General features: G+C 42.6%; 2 protein-coding genes across 7 annotated transcripts in view; both read left to right on the top strand.

The window, feature by feature from the left end:
• Nucleotides 1-1,674: 1,674 nt before the first annotated feature.
• atf7a (activating transcription factor 7a) lies at nucleotides 1,675-18,729 on the top strand. Of its 2 annotated transcripts, XM_031845422.1 has the most exons (12): nucleotides 1,675-1,709; nucleotides 6,596-6,667; nucleotides 9,726-9,822; nucleotides 10,030-10,142; nucleotides 10,597-10,761; nucleotides 10,861-11,009; nucleotides 11,958-12,051; nucleotides 12,150-12,269; nucleotides 13,993-14,142; nucleotides 14,430-14,618; nucleotides 15,054-15,159; nucleotides 15,273-18,729. In XM_031845422.1, the coding sequence occupies exons 2-12, from the start codon at nucleotides 6,620-6,622 to the stop codon at nucleotides 15,503-15,505; spliced, it is 1,464 nt and encodes a 487-aa protein (XP_031701282.1). In that variant the 5' UTR covers nucleotides 1,675-1,709; nucleotides 6,596-6,619; the 3' UTR covers nucleotides 15,506-18,729. The 2 variants fall into 2 exon arrangements, with proteins under 2 accessions (XP_031701282.1, XP_031701281.1); XM_031845421.1 differs by lacking the exon at nucleotides 1,675-1,709 and having other exon boundaries at nucleotides 1,720-6,667.
• Nucleotides 18,730-19,950: 1,221 nt separating this feature from the next.
• dip2ba (disco-interacting protein 2 homolog Ba) overlaps nucleotides 19,951-20,282 on the top strand; it is a 35,968-nt gene continuing 35,636 nt past the window's right edge. For 4 of the 5 annotated variants that reach the window (XM_031844633.1, XM_031844630.1, XM_031844631.1 and 1 more), the window contains exon 1: nucleotides 19,951-20,202. In XM_031844633.1, the coding sequence (XP_031700493.1) occupies nucleotides 20,118-20,202 (85 nt within the window). In that variant the 5' untranslated portion in view covers nucleotides 19,951-20,117. The remainder of the gene's footprint in view (nucleotides 20,203-20,282) is intronic. The other variant, XM_031844632.1, reaches the window with a different exon arrangement.

Genomic DNA, 20,282 nt, shown 5'->3' with positions numbered 1-20,282 from the left:
CCAATGATCAACGCTGCAAACATATTTAAAATGCACAAGTAAAATACAACATTATCCGCTAGGTCAAAAACACGTACAAAAGCATAAATATTAATAGAGTGAAGAAAAGGCTAGGTTATGTGTCAAATTGCGACTTAGTGATTAGGATTGAATGCAGCTGTAATGACTTTGTAGGAGCTGTTTCTACGATATTTTAACTCAAGAGTTTATGTATCAACAAAGGTCAATGAATGACTGCTTAACAGGACTCTACAGTCATCTTGACACTGTTACAAATGTATTTGCTTTGTAAAAACTGGTGATTTTGCAAAACATTTAGATGGATGAGAAGCAGCTTTACATTAATACAGAAGTTAACCTCAGCATATCCAGTTCTCAAATCATCCACTGGGGGTCTCTCTAGCCTTGTCTCTGAATTCACATCTATTGTCTTCTAAAACCGTCTCTGAATGAGTTGTATAGTGTGATTTGCAAATTAGAGCAAAATTGTGATGTTATGTAACACTCGCTGTGGATTACATCAGATGCCTCGTCTTTAATTCATTATGCATTTCTTCAAGAGCTGATTTGGAACAATCTCAAGTTCAACCATTAATAATATCTTGTTAATATTTTGGCCTATTGTTTTAGGCTTGTACACCATGCTGCCTTTTACTGCCACAGTCAGGACGTCCACTTCCATGAGAGAGAATATGTTGAGAATATCAGGAAGGAAACCACAGTAAGAGGGGAAAAGACCCCCCTCATTGCAAATGTTCATAGGTACAATAGTTTCAACTATTTGCTTTTATCATGTAAGGTATGACACATTATGGCAGTCAACAAAACAAAGATTCGGAAAGAATTGAAATAAATATCACAAGTTAGCCTTAAGAGGCTTTACAATCCGTACAGCATATGACACACTTTATTTGGATAAGGACAAACTCCCTCAATGACAAGCTAAACTTCTAATGAGCGTCATAAGAAAAAGTTCCATATCAATATAAAGTATCTTAATCATGGGCCACATGTTCTTAAATGCACAGTCACACAAAAACACCACACACCCATCCAATACATAAAGTTAATTTTGTAATTGTGATTAACTATTAGGGGGGATTCTTTAATCATAAAAACAAATATACTGAATAATTACCCTTTTTTCAGTCTTGAGTTAAATGATTCTACTTTATTAAAACGAATGAAAGGGCCTTATGCTAGGCAGCGACTACCGCTATTTAATTAAGATGAGCTTCCAATTCAGTATTTTGTGTGTATGTAAAGTGTCTGTTTGGTTTGTTAATCTTATGTATATTTGACGTTTTTTGACTGCTTAAATTCTGTGACTTGATTAGGAATCTCAATGTTTACATAACATAATATGCATTAATGGCTGCTACCAAATATGGCGCCCTGATTGGTGGGTTACAAGTTTTAATAGGGTAGTTTAAGACAGGTCTACCACATGCTGAGGGCACAACTTGCTTATTTATATCCAGCATCTACACTGACAGACGTATTATGTTCCCGTGTATCCATGTGACTTAAGTCCAACCTCAGGGACACTCGTCTGCAGACCAGAAGCTTCTCCTCTCAACGTCTGGATCCATTTCTTAACATATGGCGACTAGATCTGAGATGAACTCTCGCGATAACTTGACGTCGAGGGGAGTGTCAAATTCCAAGGGAGAGGAGAGGAGAGGGGAGCCACAGAGAGGGGCGCAAGGGTGAGTTTGTAAACACTTTATTACGCTTTATATTCACCATAGATAAGTCCACTATACTAAACTATGACAAAGTAGCGTTTGACGCGACAGTTTCGGTGTTTGTTGTCGCCAAAACTCTCCGCATATTGAATTGTCTAAACTGTTTCATTCGGACCCACTACTGTCTCGCTTTGCACTCAAGTGTCAGTCCGCTAACTTAACTTAAGTGCTAACGTTGTCTGTTTTTGTGAATTTGACTGTTAACGCCTTTATAATAACGTTCCACCGGTTCACTGCGGATATGACTATATTAATGTTGATGTATGTTCGTTGTCATCGTTGAAGCTGGTAGTAGCGCTGTTATTACACATCTTGAACGTGCCTTCGGCCTGTTGTTAATGCTAGCCACACCAGCTAGCCATTAGTTTTTCGTGGATCCTAAAAGTTGATTTCGGGGTTTTAACCAATCAGATTCATCTAACCAGTGTTATTGACAGGGTCCTAAGCGTCGCGTACGTTAGAGTCTGTTGATTGACGCGCTTCACAGCCAATGGCTGAAGAGGAAAGGCAGTCTTGTTACGGGAAAAGGCGGGGCTAATGTTACCAGACGGTAATGAAGGCTGAAAAAGACTCAACTTTTTTTTCAGATCAGTCGGCGTGGTATAGAAGAAGGAACTAAAGTTTTCAGAACTTTTGGATATGTGTTTGACATCGCTCTCTTTTTTAAATGGCCGAAACCACACGAAAAACATTTGCCTTGTCTGTTTTTTTGGCGGCACAATAAGCGGTGATGATAATCTGGGCCTGGGCAAGAAGAGCCACTAAAAGAGGCCAAAGTCTCTCGTAATAATGATATCCATAGTATTGCAATTTGAGCTGTTGAACGCCCCCAGGATCCGCATCCCCATGCATGTCAACACCTTCATTAGGAATGTAGGTCATGTTTTTGGCAGAGTTGTACCTCATTCCATCACATAGAGTTACACCAGAGAAAACTGCAGCCTGTTTAGTCCAACCAAGCATCTTGACCCACTCTTAGTAATTATGTAAGTTTTCATTTTTTATGCAACAGAAATGTTCTTTGCTGCAACTTAAACAGTATCACTTCATTACACATATGGTGAATATATTTAATGTTTAAAAATATATGTATAGCATGTATGTAATTTGTGCCTTTGGCTGAGATGCCAGTGATTTGAAGTGTGTCCATTTTATTGTTGGTTTGTTGATTCAGTGTTAGATGTACAGTGTTCTAGAGGATTGAGCATGAAGGGTTTAGTTAAATGAATGTCTGCACCAGAGGCTGAGCAGGCTCCAGACACCAAACATCAAGTGACACGGTCTTTTTCTTTTGAATTAGAGCCAAAACCTCTCGGCAAGTGTTTATAAAAGTTGCAGCACAGTGTTTTTGATTTAATTTTAGAAAACAGCTCTGGCTCGGTCCATCGTGTATTTTCCTGCATTGTCTGCTTGTTCCGCATGGATTTAGCTTCAAGGCCTTGTTAGTTACGCAGACAAAGATATAGAATTTCATTTGTTCCATTTACCAAATCTCAGGTTCACTCTGCTTACATAAATACATATCGGCTGTTGCACACGTCCAGCTACAGCTGAGATCTCTGGAGCTCACAGCCCACATTTACAGGACCAAACATGTGATCCAGCAAATATCCTAGATCCTTCAATTGATCGATCACTGACCGACTTTTTTGCGATTTCACCATTTCGCTCTCTACCTCCCCCTCCTTTTCTTTTTTTTTCTTTTTGTGGGGTCTCCCCTACCCTCTGGCAATTCAAGCCTCAGATTCCAGAGTTATGGCTGCAGTACGAGCTATTAATACGGTTTGTTTAGTCAGTTTCCTAGCAGGCTGCATCAAACACTAGATGGCTGTGGCTGATTATAGCTGCGACTCATTCCCCTACACCTGCTGAGTCGGAGAAATCCAAGTTAACGGTGGGACTTTGGCAGCAGCTCAATGAGAGGCACAGGAATTAGGACACTTTGACTGTCACCTTGGATGAAAGGAGGCAAAATAGGTGAACTTGATATCCATGTCTGGAATGCATATCAATGATGTGCATCACTAATGTTACTAGCAGACTGATTTATTGTGTCTCGCAGAGTTTAAGTCTGAGTGTAGTAAAACTTTATACTGTCAACTCATTAATTACCTTCAGAGTTTATTCTCAGTGAGACACTACTGACAGTCAAAGCCGTGAATTACCAGAGAAACTTCCTTCTATATTTACGTGAATTCAGCGCAGGATTACAGATAGCGCTGCAGTTTTTGAAGATTTCATTCAAGATAGACAGATTTACCACGAAGCCAAGCAATAGATGCTGAAGAAAAGATTCAACCCATCAGTTTTAATCAGGTGAAGAGATTGGTCGGGCCAGCTATAGGAAAACAAATGGTATTTTCCACAACCGTCGTCTGAAATATATGGTGGACTTCCCACAAAATTAAATCCCACTTCTTCGTGTTTGTGCCCGGCAGGCAGCCAAGTTAATGTCGAAGCATGTGGTTAGTAAGATGTAAACTCTGAAATCTGTTCCCACTCCTCACGCCAGATGTGTCCACTTCCCCACACGGTCCACACCCTCGGTATAACGAGCATCTCGTTTGCAGACACATCTCTGCCCAAATAGACTCTGCGGATTGGGAACACTCTGCGAGGGCCCTGTCACCAACCTGTTGCCTTTCTCCAGAGCATGGGAGGTCTGGAAGAAAATCAGACTGCTCCTCTTTATCGGCCGCCTGATCTGCACAGAGAAGGGACGAAGACTGAGAGACACAACGGTCGGGCCTGTTGCTGCTCTGGCGTCATGGGAGAGCGTTGCATTTCGGCGCACGGCTTCAGTAATCATGTGTTGGCTCAGGGGCAACTGTCCTCGGCGAAGGGAGAAATAGAGGGGAGGAAGGAGGAAAATATACTGACTTCAGCACTGGGAAAACTTTCAGACATTTATGCCTCGCCAACATAATGAATAATCTGTCCCACTCAATAATGTGAGGCTACACGCTCAATCCGTGTAGTAGGTACAGCAGAGGTTAATGTGGTCTGTGACTCAGCTACGACACTAAACACATTAAACCGACATCGCTTTCCAGTTCGCGGAATAGCAGTGCATATGAAATTTGATGTAATGAACGTGATTAAGCAAGCTTAAAAACAAGTCAGAACAACACAGAAGTTCAGCTGCTGTCGTATCGTCATCGGCAAAGTTAAAGTTTAGGAAGCTGATCACAAAAGACATCTAAGATGTGAATCTTGAAGGGGGTAGTCTTTAATTATTAAGGTAGAGCACCATCCTGCTCATCAACTCATGAATGTGTTTTAGAGAAACCTTTAGGAATATTTCAGTAGTCAGTGGCTTTTGTTTATTGAAAGGTGTCTACGTATAAAGGTGCAATGCATGCTGGTAGTTGTAGACAGTGTTGTGTAATAGCTGCCAGAAGTCACTCTGGGCAGGTTGAGAGTGCTAAAACATTAATGATCCACCTTCAATTCCCTGATTTAAATTCATTGACCAAAGTTCGTTGTCTATACTTCACATTTTGTCTTCACATGGAGTGCTGTTCAGGGTGGTTTGGTGAAGGGGGGGGGTGTGTGTGTGTGTGTGTGTGTGTGTGTGTGTGTGTGCGTGTGTGTGTGTGGAGACAGCTGATAGAAGCAGTGAGCCTCCCACAGCTTTAGTTTATGTCACTTCAGCTTCAGACACAATAGGAGGAGAAACCAAACATGAGCATGTGCATATTTAACTCTTAGCATTACTCGAGGAGAAGGTGGATGTGGTGGTTGCTTTGTAGTCCCGTGGAAAGCTTTGGAAGTGCATCTGTTATTACAGTGTTAACAAATAGCACACTAATGAAATAGTCCATGTTGTGTTTTTATACCATAGGGCTGGAAAATTGAGTTAATTTATTGAATTACTGATATATTGCATCTACCAAAATATACTGAAAATCAGAATAACGACCAGTCACATAGTGAGCCCTAAGTCCCAGATCTGAAAGTGAAAGTGATCAAACTGTGATGAATCAGGATAATCAGAAGACAGCATGACAAGGGAATCTAATGTAGGGGATGTATTTGAAAATGATTATCATTACATTGATCATTTTAGATATGACAATTTATTATGGTAAAGATTTGTGATCATACCGTTCAGCCCTATTATAGCAGCAGTGTTATTACGCACTATTAGACGTTGGATGTAATGTAATATTTTTTTAAATGATATAACTCATTATATTATTCAAAGTTCAGTAATAAATAAAATAATAGCAATAGTTTAGAGGTTGTCTCGACTGAACACAAATACCTCTCTCTATTAATAATTCTCCACTAATAATGTTTTGGTCGCCATCAGTAACTTGCATCTCAACACAGGAAACACTTGTATTTAATAAGAAAAACAAGTACCAGTGAGGTACACGGTCAGGTCATTTCAATATATCTGTGCTGTGGAGTCACGTGAGAGTTCACAGAAAGAGGCTGGAGATGACGAATGGTGAATGAGGGGTGCGAGAAGGTAACATGTTGGGATGTGCTAGAGAGGTGAGGAGAGGGAGTGGTGATGAGAGAAGGAGGGATTGGGAGTGAGGGAAAATGAGACAGAAGGAGAGGGGAGGGGTCTTTGTGTGAACGGTAGCCGTCGTTCTCTCTCGTGTGAGCGGCTTCTCATTCGCCAACCAGAAGCCCCCCCTGTGTGAAGGAAGTATCACCAGGGAAACTTGGTCTCGGTGCATGTTTTCCTCCTTTGCCAGGGTTATTTTTAAACAGCATTCAGCTTCCTGCTCAGACTAAAGACTACAAGCCACAGCATCCCCGTGTTGTTATTTTCAGGACTTGGCGAATCGAGAAAAGCAGCAGCAATGTTCTTCTCTTCTCCTCTCCCACAGTTACACTGCAAGCTCTTCGCAAAAATGGGGGACGACCGACCTTTTGTGTGCAGTGCTCCTGGCTGTGGACAGGTAAGTCTTACCCCTCCTTGTCCTGGCTTCCAGGTGTGTGCATGCGTGTGATGCTGTGTGATATTGTTGTCCACATCAGTACTCTCCAGCAGCTGACTGCAACTAATCATGATTGAATGTATTACACTTCTAAAATAATTTAAAGAGAAAAGATATAGTACCTCAAAAGGCACTTGATTTGCCTGGAATAAAACTTCAAGAGTCCCTGAAAAGACTTCAGATAGCGTTCTAGCTAGCGCGCTGTGTTGTGAGACAATGCTGTCTCCTTTCAACAGTGACTCAGTGGAAGCTCCAGTGAGTAATCAGTTATTCTTTCGACCTGTCGCTGTTGACTTCTAGCGCCTGCAGACACAGGTTTGAGCCGTGGCCGTGACTCAGCTGAGTGCCGATAGTGTTCTCACATGCCAGTAGCGTGGTGCATCGTCTGAGTGTGGCCTTATATCATAGCAAATAAAAAAATAAAAAAGTGTGTTCTAGGACTCATGATTATTCAACAAAGGAAACGTCATGTCTCATGTGCTGGATTATCTGTCTGGTCTTGTGTTCAGCTGGGTGTGATATCCTCTGAGTATCTCTCCTGGGCTCTGGAGGAAAAAAGTGTTTTATGTGGTTTAAGAAACATTTGGGATTCATAAGCCGTCTTCCATTCTCTGATCAGAAGCGATCTGTTGTACACGGGATTTGCGGTTTGAACAACAGGCATGTAAAGCAGCGAAACATGTGTGTCGGATGAATAAATGACGATTTGTTTGTCTATTTATTTTCATCTCGGAACATTATGGACACCGAGGGACTCATTCACTAAACATTTTAAATGTCCCTTGACATGTTTATGTCATGTATAAATGCTCTGCATATTTCATTGGTAGATATCATTATTAATTTAGTTGTCAGTTAAAACAACAGAATCACATCGGAGGTTCTCGCGGCAAAGGGACGTTGATGACAGTGCAGGTCTCTGGCTGTGGCATAGATGTCACGGCGGACTTGTTGGCAAACAGTTGCCTGTTTACATAGAGCAACATAATCATTCATTTGGAGTCAAAAAGCTGCAAACTGCAGCTGAAGTCAGGGTTGACGAGAGCAGTAGGGACTGAACCAACAAGCGACCCGCTTCACAATACACGCCAGAGCTCCAGACTAACTTTTGCACTGGTAGCACATGCTTTGGTTGCCTCTTTTTTTGGTACAACATGGTATTAATCAATGACCTTTGCCTACAATACACTGTGTAGCTTTCCCTTTGTACCACAGCCCCAGGTTCTGCGTTAGCCATTGTGGTGGAAAGTGCTACTTTTCTTTTTATTGTTTCAAAGAGTTCAACGCTTCTCTCTCTCTCTCTCTCTCTCTCTCTCTCTCTCTCTCTCGACTCAACCGGTCAAGGCAGATGGCCTTCAACATAACGCCCGGTTATGTTAAAGGGGAGTTTATCTTTATGCTTCCTCATGGTGGAATGTTGGGACTTTGTATATTAAAGAGTATGGTCGAGACCGGCTCTACATATAAAAGTGTCATTAGATAGCTTCTGTTGTGATTTTGCGCCCCATAAACGTTTAATTGACTTGACTTACGTACACACACTCTACGTAGCACCAACGATAATGATCATTATGCACTTACATAAACGCGACAACGTGACATTTGAACTTGCACAGGTCACAGTATCAAGCCCTGGTCAAACATACATTTTGATCCATGGGAAACGTAAATATATTGATTAGTGTAGCTTTAAATATTGTTGAGACACAAGCTATCAAACTAGAAACTGACCTGAATGGAAAACAATTAATTTACATCAGGAACTATCTGATCAGAGAAATAGCAAATGCATTTATTTGATTGAAAACGTTTCGTCCGTGACAGTTTTCAATACCCAGTCTTACATATTATACCAGCTTAAGTATCATTGTACAAATTGTTATGAAAGCTCAGACACATGCTGCTTTTATATTTATCATCTTTGATGATATTTATTTGTGTACATCATGTCCCAATGCTGTTTTGCTCCTGCCCTTTACAAGCAACAGTTGTCTACCAGGAAAGTCTGAATCATGCCCATAATAGAATGCGGATGACTGACTCCTGGCTTTGCTCCGGGTTTTCCTTTTACCAAGTTAACAACAAACAACAACAACAACAACAGCTCCCCCATTTTATAATATAACACCCAGCATCTACTTTGTTGGGAGGGGAAATCCCACCTGCCAGTATCTCCGACAGGGAGATCAGTTGGAGATAGTTTCCTCTGCAAGATCCAGCCGCCCTGTTCAGAGGAAAGAGACAAATTAGACATGTAGTTGTATTGGTGAAGCTAAAAATAAACCCCCTGACACTTGACTGTGTTTCCACTTCACTCTCTCACGTATGAACTCGCAACTGCAAACGCAACTCCCAAAATAGGCTGCGGCGAACGGTGAATAGGCCGGTACCAGAGCTAAGATTATTCCTCCTACGTCTGTGACTGATTCACCTCCGCCACTTCTCCAAAGAAGAAGCGCCGCATCTCAGCCGACGGCTGCCGGAGCTCTCTTCAGAAGGTCCGGCTTGCACCGAGTGCCAGAGCTCCTGCAGCTTCCACTGTGGATACATGACAGCACATAGAACGCAGGAAGGAACATAGTCGAGCTCCATTGGTTTTTTAACACACACTAGTTTGACAACAATGGTTTCTTACACTTGCATTTGATGCAATCTGATGCATCTGATGTGTCAACTTATTTGCTTTTGCTATTTTTGCCGTACCGCTGGTTTTCAGACCTCATCAGTTCGTCGACATTTTCAACCATTGGTCTCGCCGTTCATTCGTATGCTGTTAAAATTATATTTTATTCGCCATGCAAGCCCTTTGAATCATCTTTTCCAGATGATTTCTAGATGATTCTAGTTTGTGTAGAGATATTTGAGCCCATGTCCTGCAGCTATAATGGGCCCATTCAGGGATTTTAGACGTAAGGAACTGACCACCACCAAGACAGTGCTCTTTACAGGTAGACCATTACCCATCAGCCACTTCATATAATGTACTCTTTCCTCTCTTCTTCTTGTCCACTTGTTCCAGAGGTTTACCAACGTGGACCACTTGGCTGTACACAAACACAAGCATGAGATGACACTGAAATTTGGACCAGCCAGGACTGACTCTGTAATTATTGCAGGTACTGTTTCACCATCTAAACGAAACCACAGCATTACTCTACCTCTTTGTTAAATATCCCCCCCCCCTGACTGTGTATGCATAGCTCAACATCAGTGTCTATTAGCACCGCTCCAAAGACACATTTGATGACATGGGTTTCTATATTTAATGCCGAGTGTGAAAGCGATACTTTGAATAATTACCTATGTTCGTTCCCTTTTGCCAGACCAGACACCTACTCCCACCCGCTTCCTAAAGAACTGCGAGGAGGTCGGTCTGTTCAACGAGCTGGCCAGCTCCTTCGAACAAGACGAGGAGGACAAGAGAGCAAAGAATTCTGTAAGAAAGCCAACGTTTGAATATGTGTTGATGCCTTTATGTTTTATTGTTATTATTAATAACAGAAACCAATGGAATCTCCTACAAGACTCCCACATTGTGAAAAAGGACGTTCTACTTCCTTCTTTCTTACCTCAAGTGTTGAAGTGAAAAATGATTGCTTTCAGAAATTCCTGCTTTGTGCTTTTATCAGTATAATCTAAACTGTTGCATTAACTTTCTTGAGATGATTTTTATTTAAATAGATCAGTGTGTTTTATTGCACAAAATAGTGTTAGCTGATTCTGTGGTTGTTTGCTTTATGTGCTAAATACCAGCCTACTTTCTCAATGTAATGTCGTCTGTTAACTTTGATAAGTCATGTGAACTAACACTCTCTCTCTCTCTCTCTCTCTCTCTCTCTCTCTCTCTCTCTCTCTCGCTCTCTCTCTCTCCCTTCCTCTGTCCTCCTCAGCTCCCTGCTTCCAACTCTGTGGCTGTGGACATGAGCATGCAGACGGCATCCGACGTGAAGGTGAAAGAAGAGGAACCTGTAGAGGTCGACTCCTCGCCTCCAAGCAGCCCTGACTCCTACTCTGGAGATTCGGACAGCTACTACGAGCCCCTGGTTAAAGGAAAGGTAGGACAGAACGGGCGGAGGGGGGGGGGAGATCACATGAGTGTGTAGCGAACAGGGCGGATCCTAAACGGTGTACTCACCTCACTGCTATCCTCCAAGGACACGCCACCCAGAAGTTCGGCCCCCACCCCGACTATTGTGCGTCCAGGTTCCCTCCCACTACACTTGGGCTTCGATGCCCTTCAGCCCACCATGCCGTCACCCACCTCTGTCATCACACAGACACCACCTTCCAATCGAACTCTGGGGTGAGTAAAGTCCTTCTACTGACTTCTGAGAACCACAGATATTTTCAGATTAGACACTGGGTCGGCAACAGCTATGCAGGCTTTCCATATACTCCACCAAAATCCCTCTTTGAAAAGCAATAGCTTCGTGAATACTTGTACAATACAAAAGGTCAGACGTCTTATATTTATGTTAATCTAAACAGCATCTTGTCGATTGATAAATCGGATCTTGAAAGCAAATTCACTGATGGTGTAATATGCTTGAAATGTCTCATGCTGTGCTAATCTCAGCTAAACACAGAGTATAAACAATTTCATATCTTTAATAAAACCTATCACACTCCACATAAACTGCGTAAAATGTCCCAGAAAGCCTCTACTGTAACCTCTGATGGAGATTTACCTCATATGCTTCGGAGTTGCTCTTATCTGGAACAATTTTGGAAATACGTCATTAGAATAACTAGATTTAGTCTGACCGTAGGCTCTGGATCTTAGGAGACAGACAAGGACTTAATGTGAACCATAATAACAAATACTTATTCCTATATTACTCCCGGGGACAGCTGGTAAAAATGTGTATTCTACAAAACTGGAAATCTGAACTTCCTCCTTCGTAGAAGCAGTGGTCAAAGGAACGTTTTGTCTTTCTTTCTAATCGTTTATTGAAATGACTATTTTGCTTCAGTAGAACATCTTAAAAACCCAAACACATACACATTTAGTGTAGTCCACATTTCCCATCTTCTCTATCTGCTGGTCCCAACAATGTGTTGAGCCTCCACTATGTTGTGAGTGAACCCTCCAAACCCAGAATGCCATCACACGTGTGGATTTTGTGGGGTTGAAGTGGATCATTTTTTCCCAAGAGGTGATAGTTGCTTTGTTACAAAAACTTTGTCGTATAAAATAGTTATTCATACAAACGTGACTGAACTTCCTGTTCCTGCCTGTCTGCCTGTCTAGCTCACCAACCAGCCACTACCCCATGATGATGCTTCCCTCTGGTCAGGCAGTGCCTGTGCTCCCTGGTCCAGTACAGATACCCTCCGTCATAAATGTAAGGCACACCCACAGTCTAAATATGTCGAGTGTCAATTTTATAACTAAGAAAGTTTGAGAAAACGTGTGTATTTGTGCATCTTATCTGGTCTCCAGCTGGCCCGAACCATGAGCATGGTACCCAACATTCCTGGAATGCCCGGTCCTCCTCTGGGAGGCAGCAGCAGCGGCTCAAACTCCCCTTCTGGCTACAGCATCCACTCAGAGGCCAAGATGGTCAGCACTAGATTAGCTCTCTATTTTTATCTCTTTATCTGTTCCGTTTGTCTCCACCTTCACCCTCCAGCCTTTCTCTGCACTGCCTTAGTTTGTTCATCATATGACTTTTTACTGCAGCTACTTGTTTATGGAACCCTTAAGGCATTAAGGCATACCAAGCCGACATCAAAAGAACTAGCGGCGACCGAGGCTGACTGATTGTTGGGTCGCCTCACGTGGCTGGTTTCTTGGCCAAATAGTAGCACTTGAACACACCACAGAGACCACAGCCAACAAGCACGTATGTTCTGCTCCATGGATGTAGAAAGAGAACCGGATACAGCGCTGGACTTTTAAGTATAACATAACATGGATCTTCCGTCCATCCTCGTCATCCATGAGCGCATAGAGTAAGCGCACTAGCGCCACCTTGCCTCCGAGCCTCGGCCTCACATGACTGAAGGAAAATAACTCTGGATTCGGCGTTAGGTGCTTTTTAGCTTTATGACATAATGATTTAAATAAGGGCTATTCAAGTGATCGCACTGAGAAGTTAATTCACCAAATACAAGTTAGGATTCACAGACTTTTTGGGCCCAATGGCATCATGTGACTGACCCTGAAATTGTAATTCCCTAGTTTGGCCTTCAAAGCTGGCGCTCTTCCTTGGGTCTTGTTCTGCGCCGGCGTCAGAGGAAATCTCTCCATACTAGCAGGAGGCGGTAGTCTGTATTTGTCATTCATGAAGGGCAAACGGAAGCCTTAGGACAGCAGATACACAAGCAGTTGTTGTGATACCTACAGTACATGAAACAAAGCAGAGTTTGCCTTCAATCTTAACGCTTTCTTTCCTCACTTCCGTTTCTCTACTTGTGCACTGATTGGCTTCAGCTGAACACCAAGAGTACAAGAGTCATTTTTTCTCACCGACGGGCTCCACCGCTAATTCAACGTGCTAAATCGTCCAATAAGCTGCAGAGTAGGGTCAACTAGTGCCAACACAGCGGGACATCCTGCAAAAACTATGGCTTACTACTTTTTGTATTCCATTGCAGAGTTTCTGAGGGCACTATATAGTGCATACATGTACACACTCTGAAACGTAAATAAAGTAGCATACAGTAGATTTAATGAACTATTCATGAGGGAGTGATTTCAGACAGCTATGGGACTCTTACTACCAAATAATGGTTGTCAAACTGTGCTGCTGTGTACTTAAAGATACTGCGAGGAACTTTAACTTTGGGTTGATTTTGGCAAGAAATAGACAATCTTCTTGCAGATGGTCACGTCTACTTATGTAGGTCATATGGTGTCAACAGTATTAATTTGACACTGTCTCATAACCAGTTAAAATGTCCTCACAGTAACTTTAAATACGCTGGTGACCAGTTGTACGCCTTCGCTGCCATTACTTCCAGCTGGGTAAACCACCATATCAGTAAGCAACATCATCTTTAGTCGGCTCACATCAGCTACAAATCCTCCAGAGTTGAACTTGAAAACTTAAAAAATAGGAACTGTGTGACATTGTCGGATCAGCATGGGAACACGACTCTGCAGAATTAACGCATCATGCCCCAAGAGAAGCTGGTATTTCTTGAGGCAAAGGGCAGTAAAACCTGGTGCTTATTTTAATATGTTATTAAAAACTGAGATCTTGCAGTAAAACAGTTAACACTGTTGGTTTGGGCTGTGTATTCTTGTTATTGATTTTGGTCATGTCATTGTTTTCCTGCAGCGTCTGAAGGCAGCACTGTCCCAGCAGAGCCCGTCAGGATACAGCATGGGCTTCATGGCCATGGGCGGCAGCCCCATGGTACCTCAGAGGGCAGAGCAGAGCCAGCTGCTGGTCCAACATCCAGATGCTCCGTCACCTGCACAACCTCAGGTATACCGGACTGTAATGTGACTGTCAGGTCCACGAACAATGTTACTTAAATCTGGAAACTCCACCCAAAGTAACTGAGCTGAACCTTGTTTGATGTTTGGCATATCAACTGTTTTAGTTCAAGAAAAAACGGGCTGTACTTCTTGTAGTGAGATGACTATAATGTGCTCTGACTAAAATAATGAAGCTATGACTCAAACTTCCCTTTTTCTTTCTCGTCTTTCTTCCGCTCCCCTCCCCCTGTCTCTCTGTTTCCTTCTCCCCCCCTGACCCTGCTCTCCCTCTAGGTATCTCCAGCACAGCCTACAGGTGGGCGGCGGCGGCGGACGGCAGAAGATGACCCAGATGAGCGAAGGCAGCGGTTCCTCGAGAGGAATCGGGCCGCCGCATCGCGCTGCAGACAGAAACGCAAATACTGGGTCAGCTCTCTGGAGAAGAAGGCCGAGGAGCTCTGCACCATGAACGTCTCGCTGTCGGTGAGTGGGCGTCGAGTGAGTGGGCGGGGATGAAATGTGGCCTGTGGGAGGCCTGTGTTGGTTTGTGCATAGTCACACTCACTGTGCACAGTTGACAGGCTTTCCTGTTGAAGTGTGTCAGGTGTTTTCCATCAGTTTCAGACAGAAAGGGGATATTTTACAAAGGAATTTACAGGATTTTAAACATTTTTTTTTGACCACTTCTCCACTGCCAGCTGTACTGTAGTGGAAACCAGACTCTACCCCTTCAGAGCTAAAAAACATTAATAATCCATTAGGGAAGTAAAGGTTTGCACGGTCTCTCTGTTTTGAATTATATGACACAGTGTTAGGGATGATTCTTTTTCTTTTGGGTGTACTGTAAGTCTACCTATGATACGAATTTTCTATGAACTATTGAAAAGTGTTGTAAGTCCTTATTTTCTGATCCTTTAGAATGAAGTGTCTCTGTTGCGGAACGAGGTGGCTCATTTAAAGCAGCTGCTGCTAGCCCACAAGGACTGTCCTGTGACCACCCTACAGAAGAGAACGGCCTACTTAGGTGAACCTTTTTAAAATGATGCCATGTTACTCCTGTGGCAGCCTCTTAAAAGTGAAATGCTTTCGCCAGTTGAAGTATAAATCTGTCCTCGTGTCGTCTTCTTTTCCGTGCAGCTGCAGAAGAGAGCATGAGGGACCCCTCCGAGCCTACGGGCTCCCCTGCCCCGGTGATCCAGCACAGCTCTTTGGCACACAGCCCCTCTGCAGGGCACAACGGCCTGAGCTCAAGGGCAGCAGCTGAGGCCATGGCTATGTCAGTGCTGGCAGGAATGGGCCAGCACCAGAGGGCTGAGAGTGGACCCTCTCACATTATCATGGCTGCACAGTCTCAATCTGCTGCCAGATGATGAGCGATGCCACCACCACCACCACCACCACCACCGCCCAGACTTGGCTCACAATCATCACCCAGGGATAAAAAAGAGCAGCGGAACCCCCCTCCTAACTTTCCCCTGATGTAGAAGTCCAAATCTTCCCCTTCGCCCTTTCGCTGTGCTCCTCTGCTCTCTCTGACCCTCTTGCGGAGCCATCGAGCTGTGGCCTGAAGCTCAGCAGCAGCCTTCTGAGAATGGACTGAGACTTTTGAGAGAGCTTCCTGTTCACTTTGCCATAGACTACAGGGGCTGGACTCCAACCTCCCATCCTCGTCTCCCCCACTCTGTGCATCCCCGCTCATCTCCCTTCACTCTCCACTGGACCGTAGGACCGCATCGCTCCGAGTGTATGCCGCCATGAACTTCCCACGTGGACACGTGCGCAGCTTCTAACACACTAGGTGTTGCATAAACATTCTCGATCAAATCAGATACCAAACAATGCACACGGGGCTTCACACTGTTTTCAGCAGGGAATTGTGCCTCATGCTCCTCGACCTGTTAGCCACGCACACACACCCACACATGCCGTCACAGCAGACGTCCCTTTACAGCCTCGGCTCCAAAATGCAGTAGTTGTCTCGACGTCGGGGACTCGGATCTCAAATACTCCCTCAAACCTTTTGTAAATGGTTCCACCAAAAGGTGATCTCAACATGGACCCGAAAAAACCTTACCTCAATTACTCCCCTTTATGACAAAAATGAATAAATTGTGTGTGTGATAAGCTCTCTGCGTATATATTTATGTACATCACAACATAGCGGTTTGCCTAGTGCTGAACAGATGCGTTAATAGCTGGGTTGTTAGCATGTGACTATTAGGGTGTTATGTTCTTGATACAGCTATGTGCAGCTCTATACTTTCTTGTTATTAATTGGCACATTGTCCCAGATTAGTCCACAGAACCAGAACCAAAAGGATTGACATTGTATTATCTTAAATTAGTTTGTGTGAGCAACAGTTTTTTTCAACCTCTCCCCTCCTCCTTACGTTCCCCTAAAGCAGACACTTGTGCTGTTTATTGGTTTGTGAGTGGATGCCTTTTCCATTTTCTATGAAACTATTCTCGTGACTGTGTTTCTCTGTGTGGGCCCTGGACTTACTGTAACTGTTATTTTCACACTTCTCAGGATGGTTTGCACATCCTTGCTGCTCGTTGGAAGTGCGATGAACCCAGTCACCCTGCTCTCTACCAAACCTAAACTAAAGCCATACTGACCACAAATCAGATATCTCAATCTCCAAAGACCACCTTGTACTTGTTCTAGGGGACAGGAAGTAAATCGCCTTACTGTTATTTTGTGACTCAGACGTCATAGTGACAAAATCGACAGTACATCCCTGCTTGTTACTTGCACTTACACTCAGTCTCACATACAATGTCTGACGGTTTTGCCTTAAGATCACGTTGGTGCCTCCGATAACACCGAAAGAACACGCAGATTTGCTCTATGTGAAAAACAATGGAGCTTTAAAACATGTATTTGTATCAATTTGTCAATTTTATCAAATAAAAATCTATCGACGAGGAACATGATTTACTCATTGGAGATTCCTCACAGCCTTTAAGATGAATGGTTCATTAAACCAGGAGTCTGTTCAGTGACGTTAAACGATGCGATGCTTGCCTGTCATCTGGTGGAGAGACGCAGCAAAGACATCTTCACTGAGGGAGAAACACGTTCAGATGTCTTCTGACTGTTAATGAATGGCTCCAGTTCTTTATAAATCCCACCAACATATTTTACCACAATATTTTTTCATAAACTCCTAAACAAGCAGTTTGCTTTCCTTGTGTTTCTTCCTGTACGTCTTTTTCTTTCCCTTTTTGTCTGATACGATTGGTATATTTGCAAGATGTGATATTTCAAAAAACAAGATACCTGTCCATTAACAGGAGGGCATGTCTTTATGCACTAAAATAATGCAAGTTTATTGTTGCTTTGTACTTTTGTTCTGTTCATTTACAGTTTTTTACAGTTCTCTTGGTCAGAGGTATCAGATCCTTTTAAAAAAAAAATCATATTTCTCCTTTCTGTACTGTACTCATTAATGGGACTGTGCCCAGCAACTTTAAAACCTTCCACTTCTGACTGAACCTTGAGTCCTGCAGTCCCATGGGAGACCCCGACATGTTGTTGTGCTTCACAGCTAGCCCTATATCTGGCTGGCAGTCCCTTATAGACGATTGTTCATATGAAATGAAAAGTCAAACCCTATTTAGCTTCCATGTAATTCATGTCTTTGGCACCTTTTCTGTCATTTCTTGTTTTCTTGTGTTGTGTGCTATTTTCAGCACGATACAACTCTTGTCATAACGCTTCTGATTGTACTGATGAATATAGAAACTCATTTCTTTAACACAGAGATTTATTTTTTGTTTTTTTGGTTTTCTACAGAAAAAAACATCATTAGTCCTCTTTCAAAAAGTGATTTTGTTATATCTTTAAAGATGAATTTGGTCGTGTCTTTTGACTGTCCTTCTAACTTATTTTTTAATTGGTCAACTAACAAAGTCTTTTGGCATATTGTTATGAAAAGAGCAATTTAAAGAAACATACAATGTGAAAGTTGCATAGTATATTAATGGTTTTTCACACTCCCATTGTTGGACTGATAATTTCAAAAATTGTCCTTGTACTGTACATATCTGTACTATATGAATATATTTACTTTTCCATGCATGTCCAAGTGGAATACTATGAACACTTACAGTGCTGCAGTTTTAATTAAAGAAACTACATACTTAATGAACATTTACAAAGTTTGGTTTGTTTGTTGTCAGTTTAGTTTCACAACAGCAAAAATATCTTTTCTCTAAATTTGCTGTAATCTCACATAAGAACTGGAGAAATGCAGTTTTTGGTTGAAGTGATATGAAAGACGATGAATATGCTGTATGTTGGGACACTGCACTGTCTGCTTTGTTCATAGTTGTCTGTACCCAGTGTTCATGGACTTTCATGATTATATTGTGACTAATGACTACATGGAGAGGAGCAAAATAACTCATAAGTACTATGGTTCTAATATTTGTTGTAGTTTTAAGGTACACTTTGAAGCAGGGCCGTAGCTAATACGAGGACACAGAGGTCATGTCTTCTGTATGTTTCTGGTACTTTGGGGTTTGTAGCAGCCTGAGGTTATATTCTACAATTAAAAACGTACACCTTATCATATAGACTCATTCTAGTTTTACACTCAAAGTGTTTAAATTGGACAACTTCTTGACCAATAGATTCAGTATCTACTTAAACGGTAAAATATTGTAAAAAGTGAGTTTTTGCTTCCTCAGGTCTCAGTGCTTTATAAATACTGTGAAAGTATTGAAACACTCAATCCATGAAACTCACACCGCCCGTATATAGAGATGGTGCCTTTAAACGAGTTGTTTAAAGGCATGGTCTTGTAGAAACACAAAATACGACAACCTGTAGAAAATATATAACGTTTTCTGAGTAGTGGTGGTGTGTATTTAGAGGCTGGACTCTTGACTCAGTATTTTTTTTATATCCCTGCTATGGCCCTGCTTTTAAATTGATGTTTTTATACTGCACTACAATTATGCTGTTACGTCAAGTTTGCTTTGAAGCTTGTTGTCCTTATAAGACAGTGCCCATGTTTCTTATGAGGACAACACAATCGTAACTTTTTGTAAGCAGCCCTTAATTGCAGAGGAAGTGGTTGGAAGGGTATGTTTATTTTTTATAATGGTTACACTCACGATGCCACACTGGCCTTTTGTAAGTATTTTTTCATGAATTTAGGTACAATTAAATGACTTCCTCTCAAGTAGGACCAGGGTCAGATTGATTCTTTAAGTGTCCATGACACTTAAAGAATCTAGCTCTACTAGCTCTACTAGACATACGTAAGTCTAGTAGAGCTGAAACAATTAGTTATTATTATTATTTGCCAACTACTGTTTTGTGCTATTAATCAAAGTACCACACAGGGAACCTGGTACTGTTTGGGGCCCCTGGGCAGTTTCCTAATTCCTAATCCAGGTGTAAGTAAAATATTCTGGTAGTTTTTCCATCCTTGCTAGTTGAAAAAGTGAAAAATCTTTACACAGACTTTTATTATCTTGCCAAAAAGTTAAGTTGAACTTTTTTCTGTGTGTGGCCCAAGATCCACTGGAAGTTTAATGAGAGTGAGGGTAACGTGATGAAATTGTGCAGCGCTATTTAAGTTAAAAGTGTGTGTGTGTGTGTGTGTGTGTGTGTGTGTGTCTGTGTCTGTGTGTCTGTGTCTGTGTGTCTGTGTCTGTGTGTGTGTGTGTATTGTGTGTGTTGTGTGTGTGTGTTGTGTGTGTGTTTCTGCCAGTGAGACGCCAGGGGGAGCAACAGTTTCGGTGTGTGTGTTTTTTCTCTGGGACGCAGTGAACTACCGTACAGGCGAGGTAAAGGCAGTCACGTGACCCCTCGTTTCCCATTATGGCGGAGGGGCAAGCCGTGCGGATGGACCGTCTCTCCCACTCTGATGCTTGTTTTGTGTCTTGAGGGAGGGCGTTGTATTTTTTATTTTTTCTACGGGCTGCTTCCTTTTCAACCAGACGGCACTCGTGTTTATCGGCAAAGGCATGGCAGACCGCGGCGTGGATCTGTCCGCCCTGCCCAAAGAGGTTAGAGACCAAGTGGCGGAGTTGGATCTGGAGCTGTCTGAAGGTAAAGGAGGGAAGAGGGGGGCTGTGTGTGTGGCGGTGTGTGTGTGTCGGTGTGTGTGTGTGTGTGTGTGTGTGTGTGTG

The sequence above is a fragment of the Anarrhichthys ocellatus genome, unplaced genomic scaffold (genome assembly GCF_004355925.1).
Source record: "Anarrhichthys ocellatus isolate YVR2014 unplaced genomic scaffold, GSC_Weel_1.0 scaffold5, whole genome shotgun sequence".
Classification (NCBI taxonomy): Eukaryota; Metazoa; Chordata; class Actinopteri; order Perciformes; family Anarhichadidae; genus Anarrhichthys; species Anarrhichthys ocellatus.
Note: the sequence above shows the minus strand (reverse complement) of the source record. Positions and strands in the feature narration are given on the sequence as shown.

Bases quoted from the DNA above. Each gene is read 5' to 3' on its own strand.
- atf7a (XM_031845421.1), top strand. From the start codon at position 6,569: ATGTTCTTCTCTTCTCCTCTCCCACAGTTACACTGCAAGCTCTTCGCA. The intron at 10,762-10,860 runs GTAGGACAGAAC...CTATCCTCCAAG, and splicing joins AGCCCCTGGTTAAAGGAAAG to GACACGCCACCCAGAAGTTC. The intron at 14,143-14,429 runs GTATACCGGACT...CTCTCCCTCTAG, and splicing joins CGTCACCTGCACAACCTCAG to GTATCTCCAGCACAGCCTAC.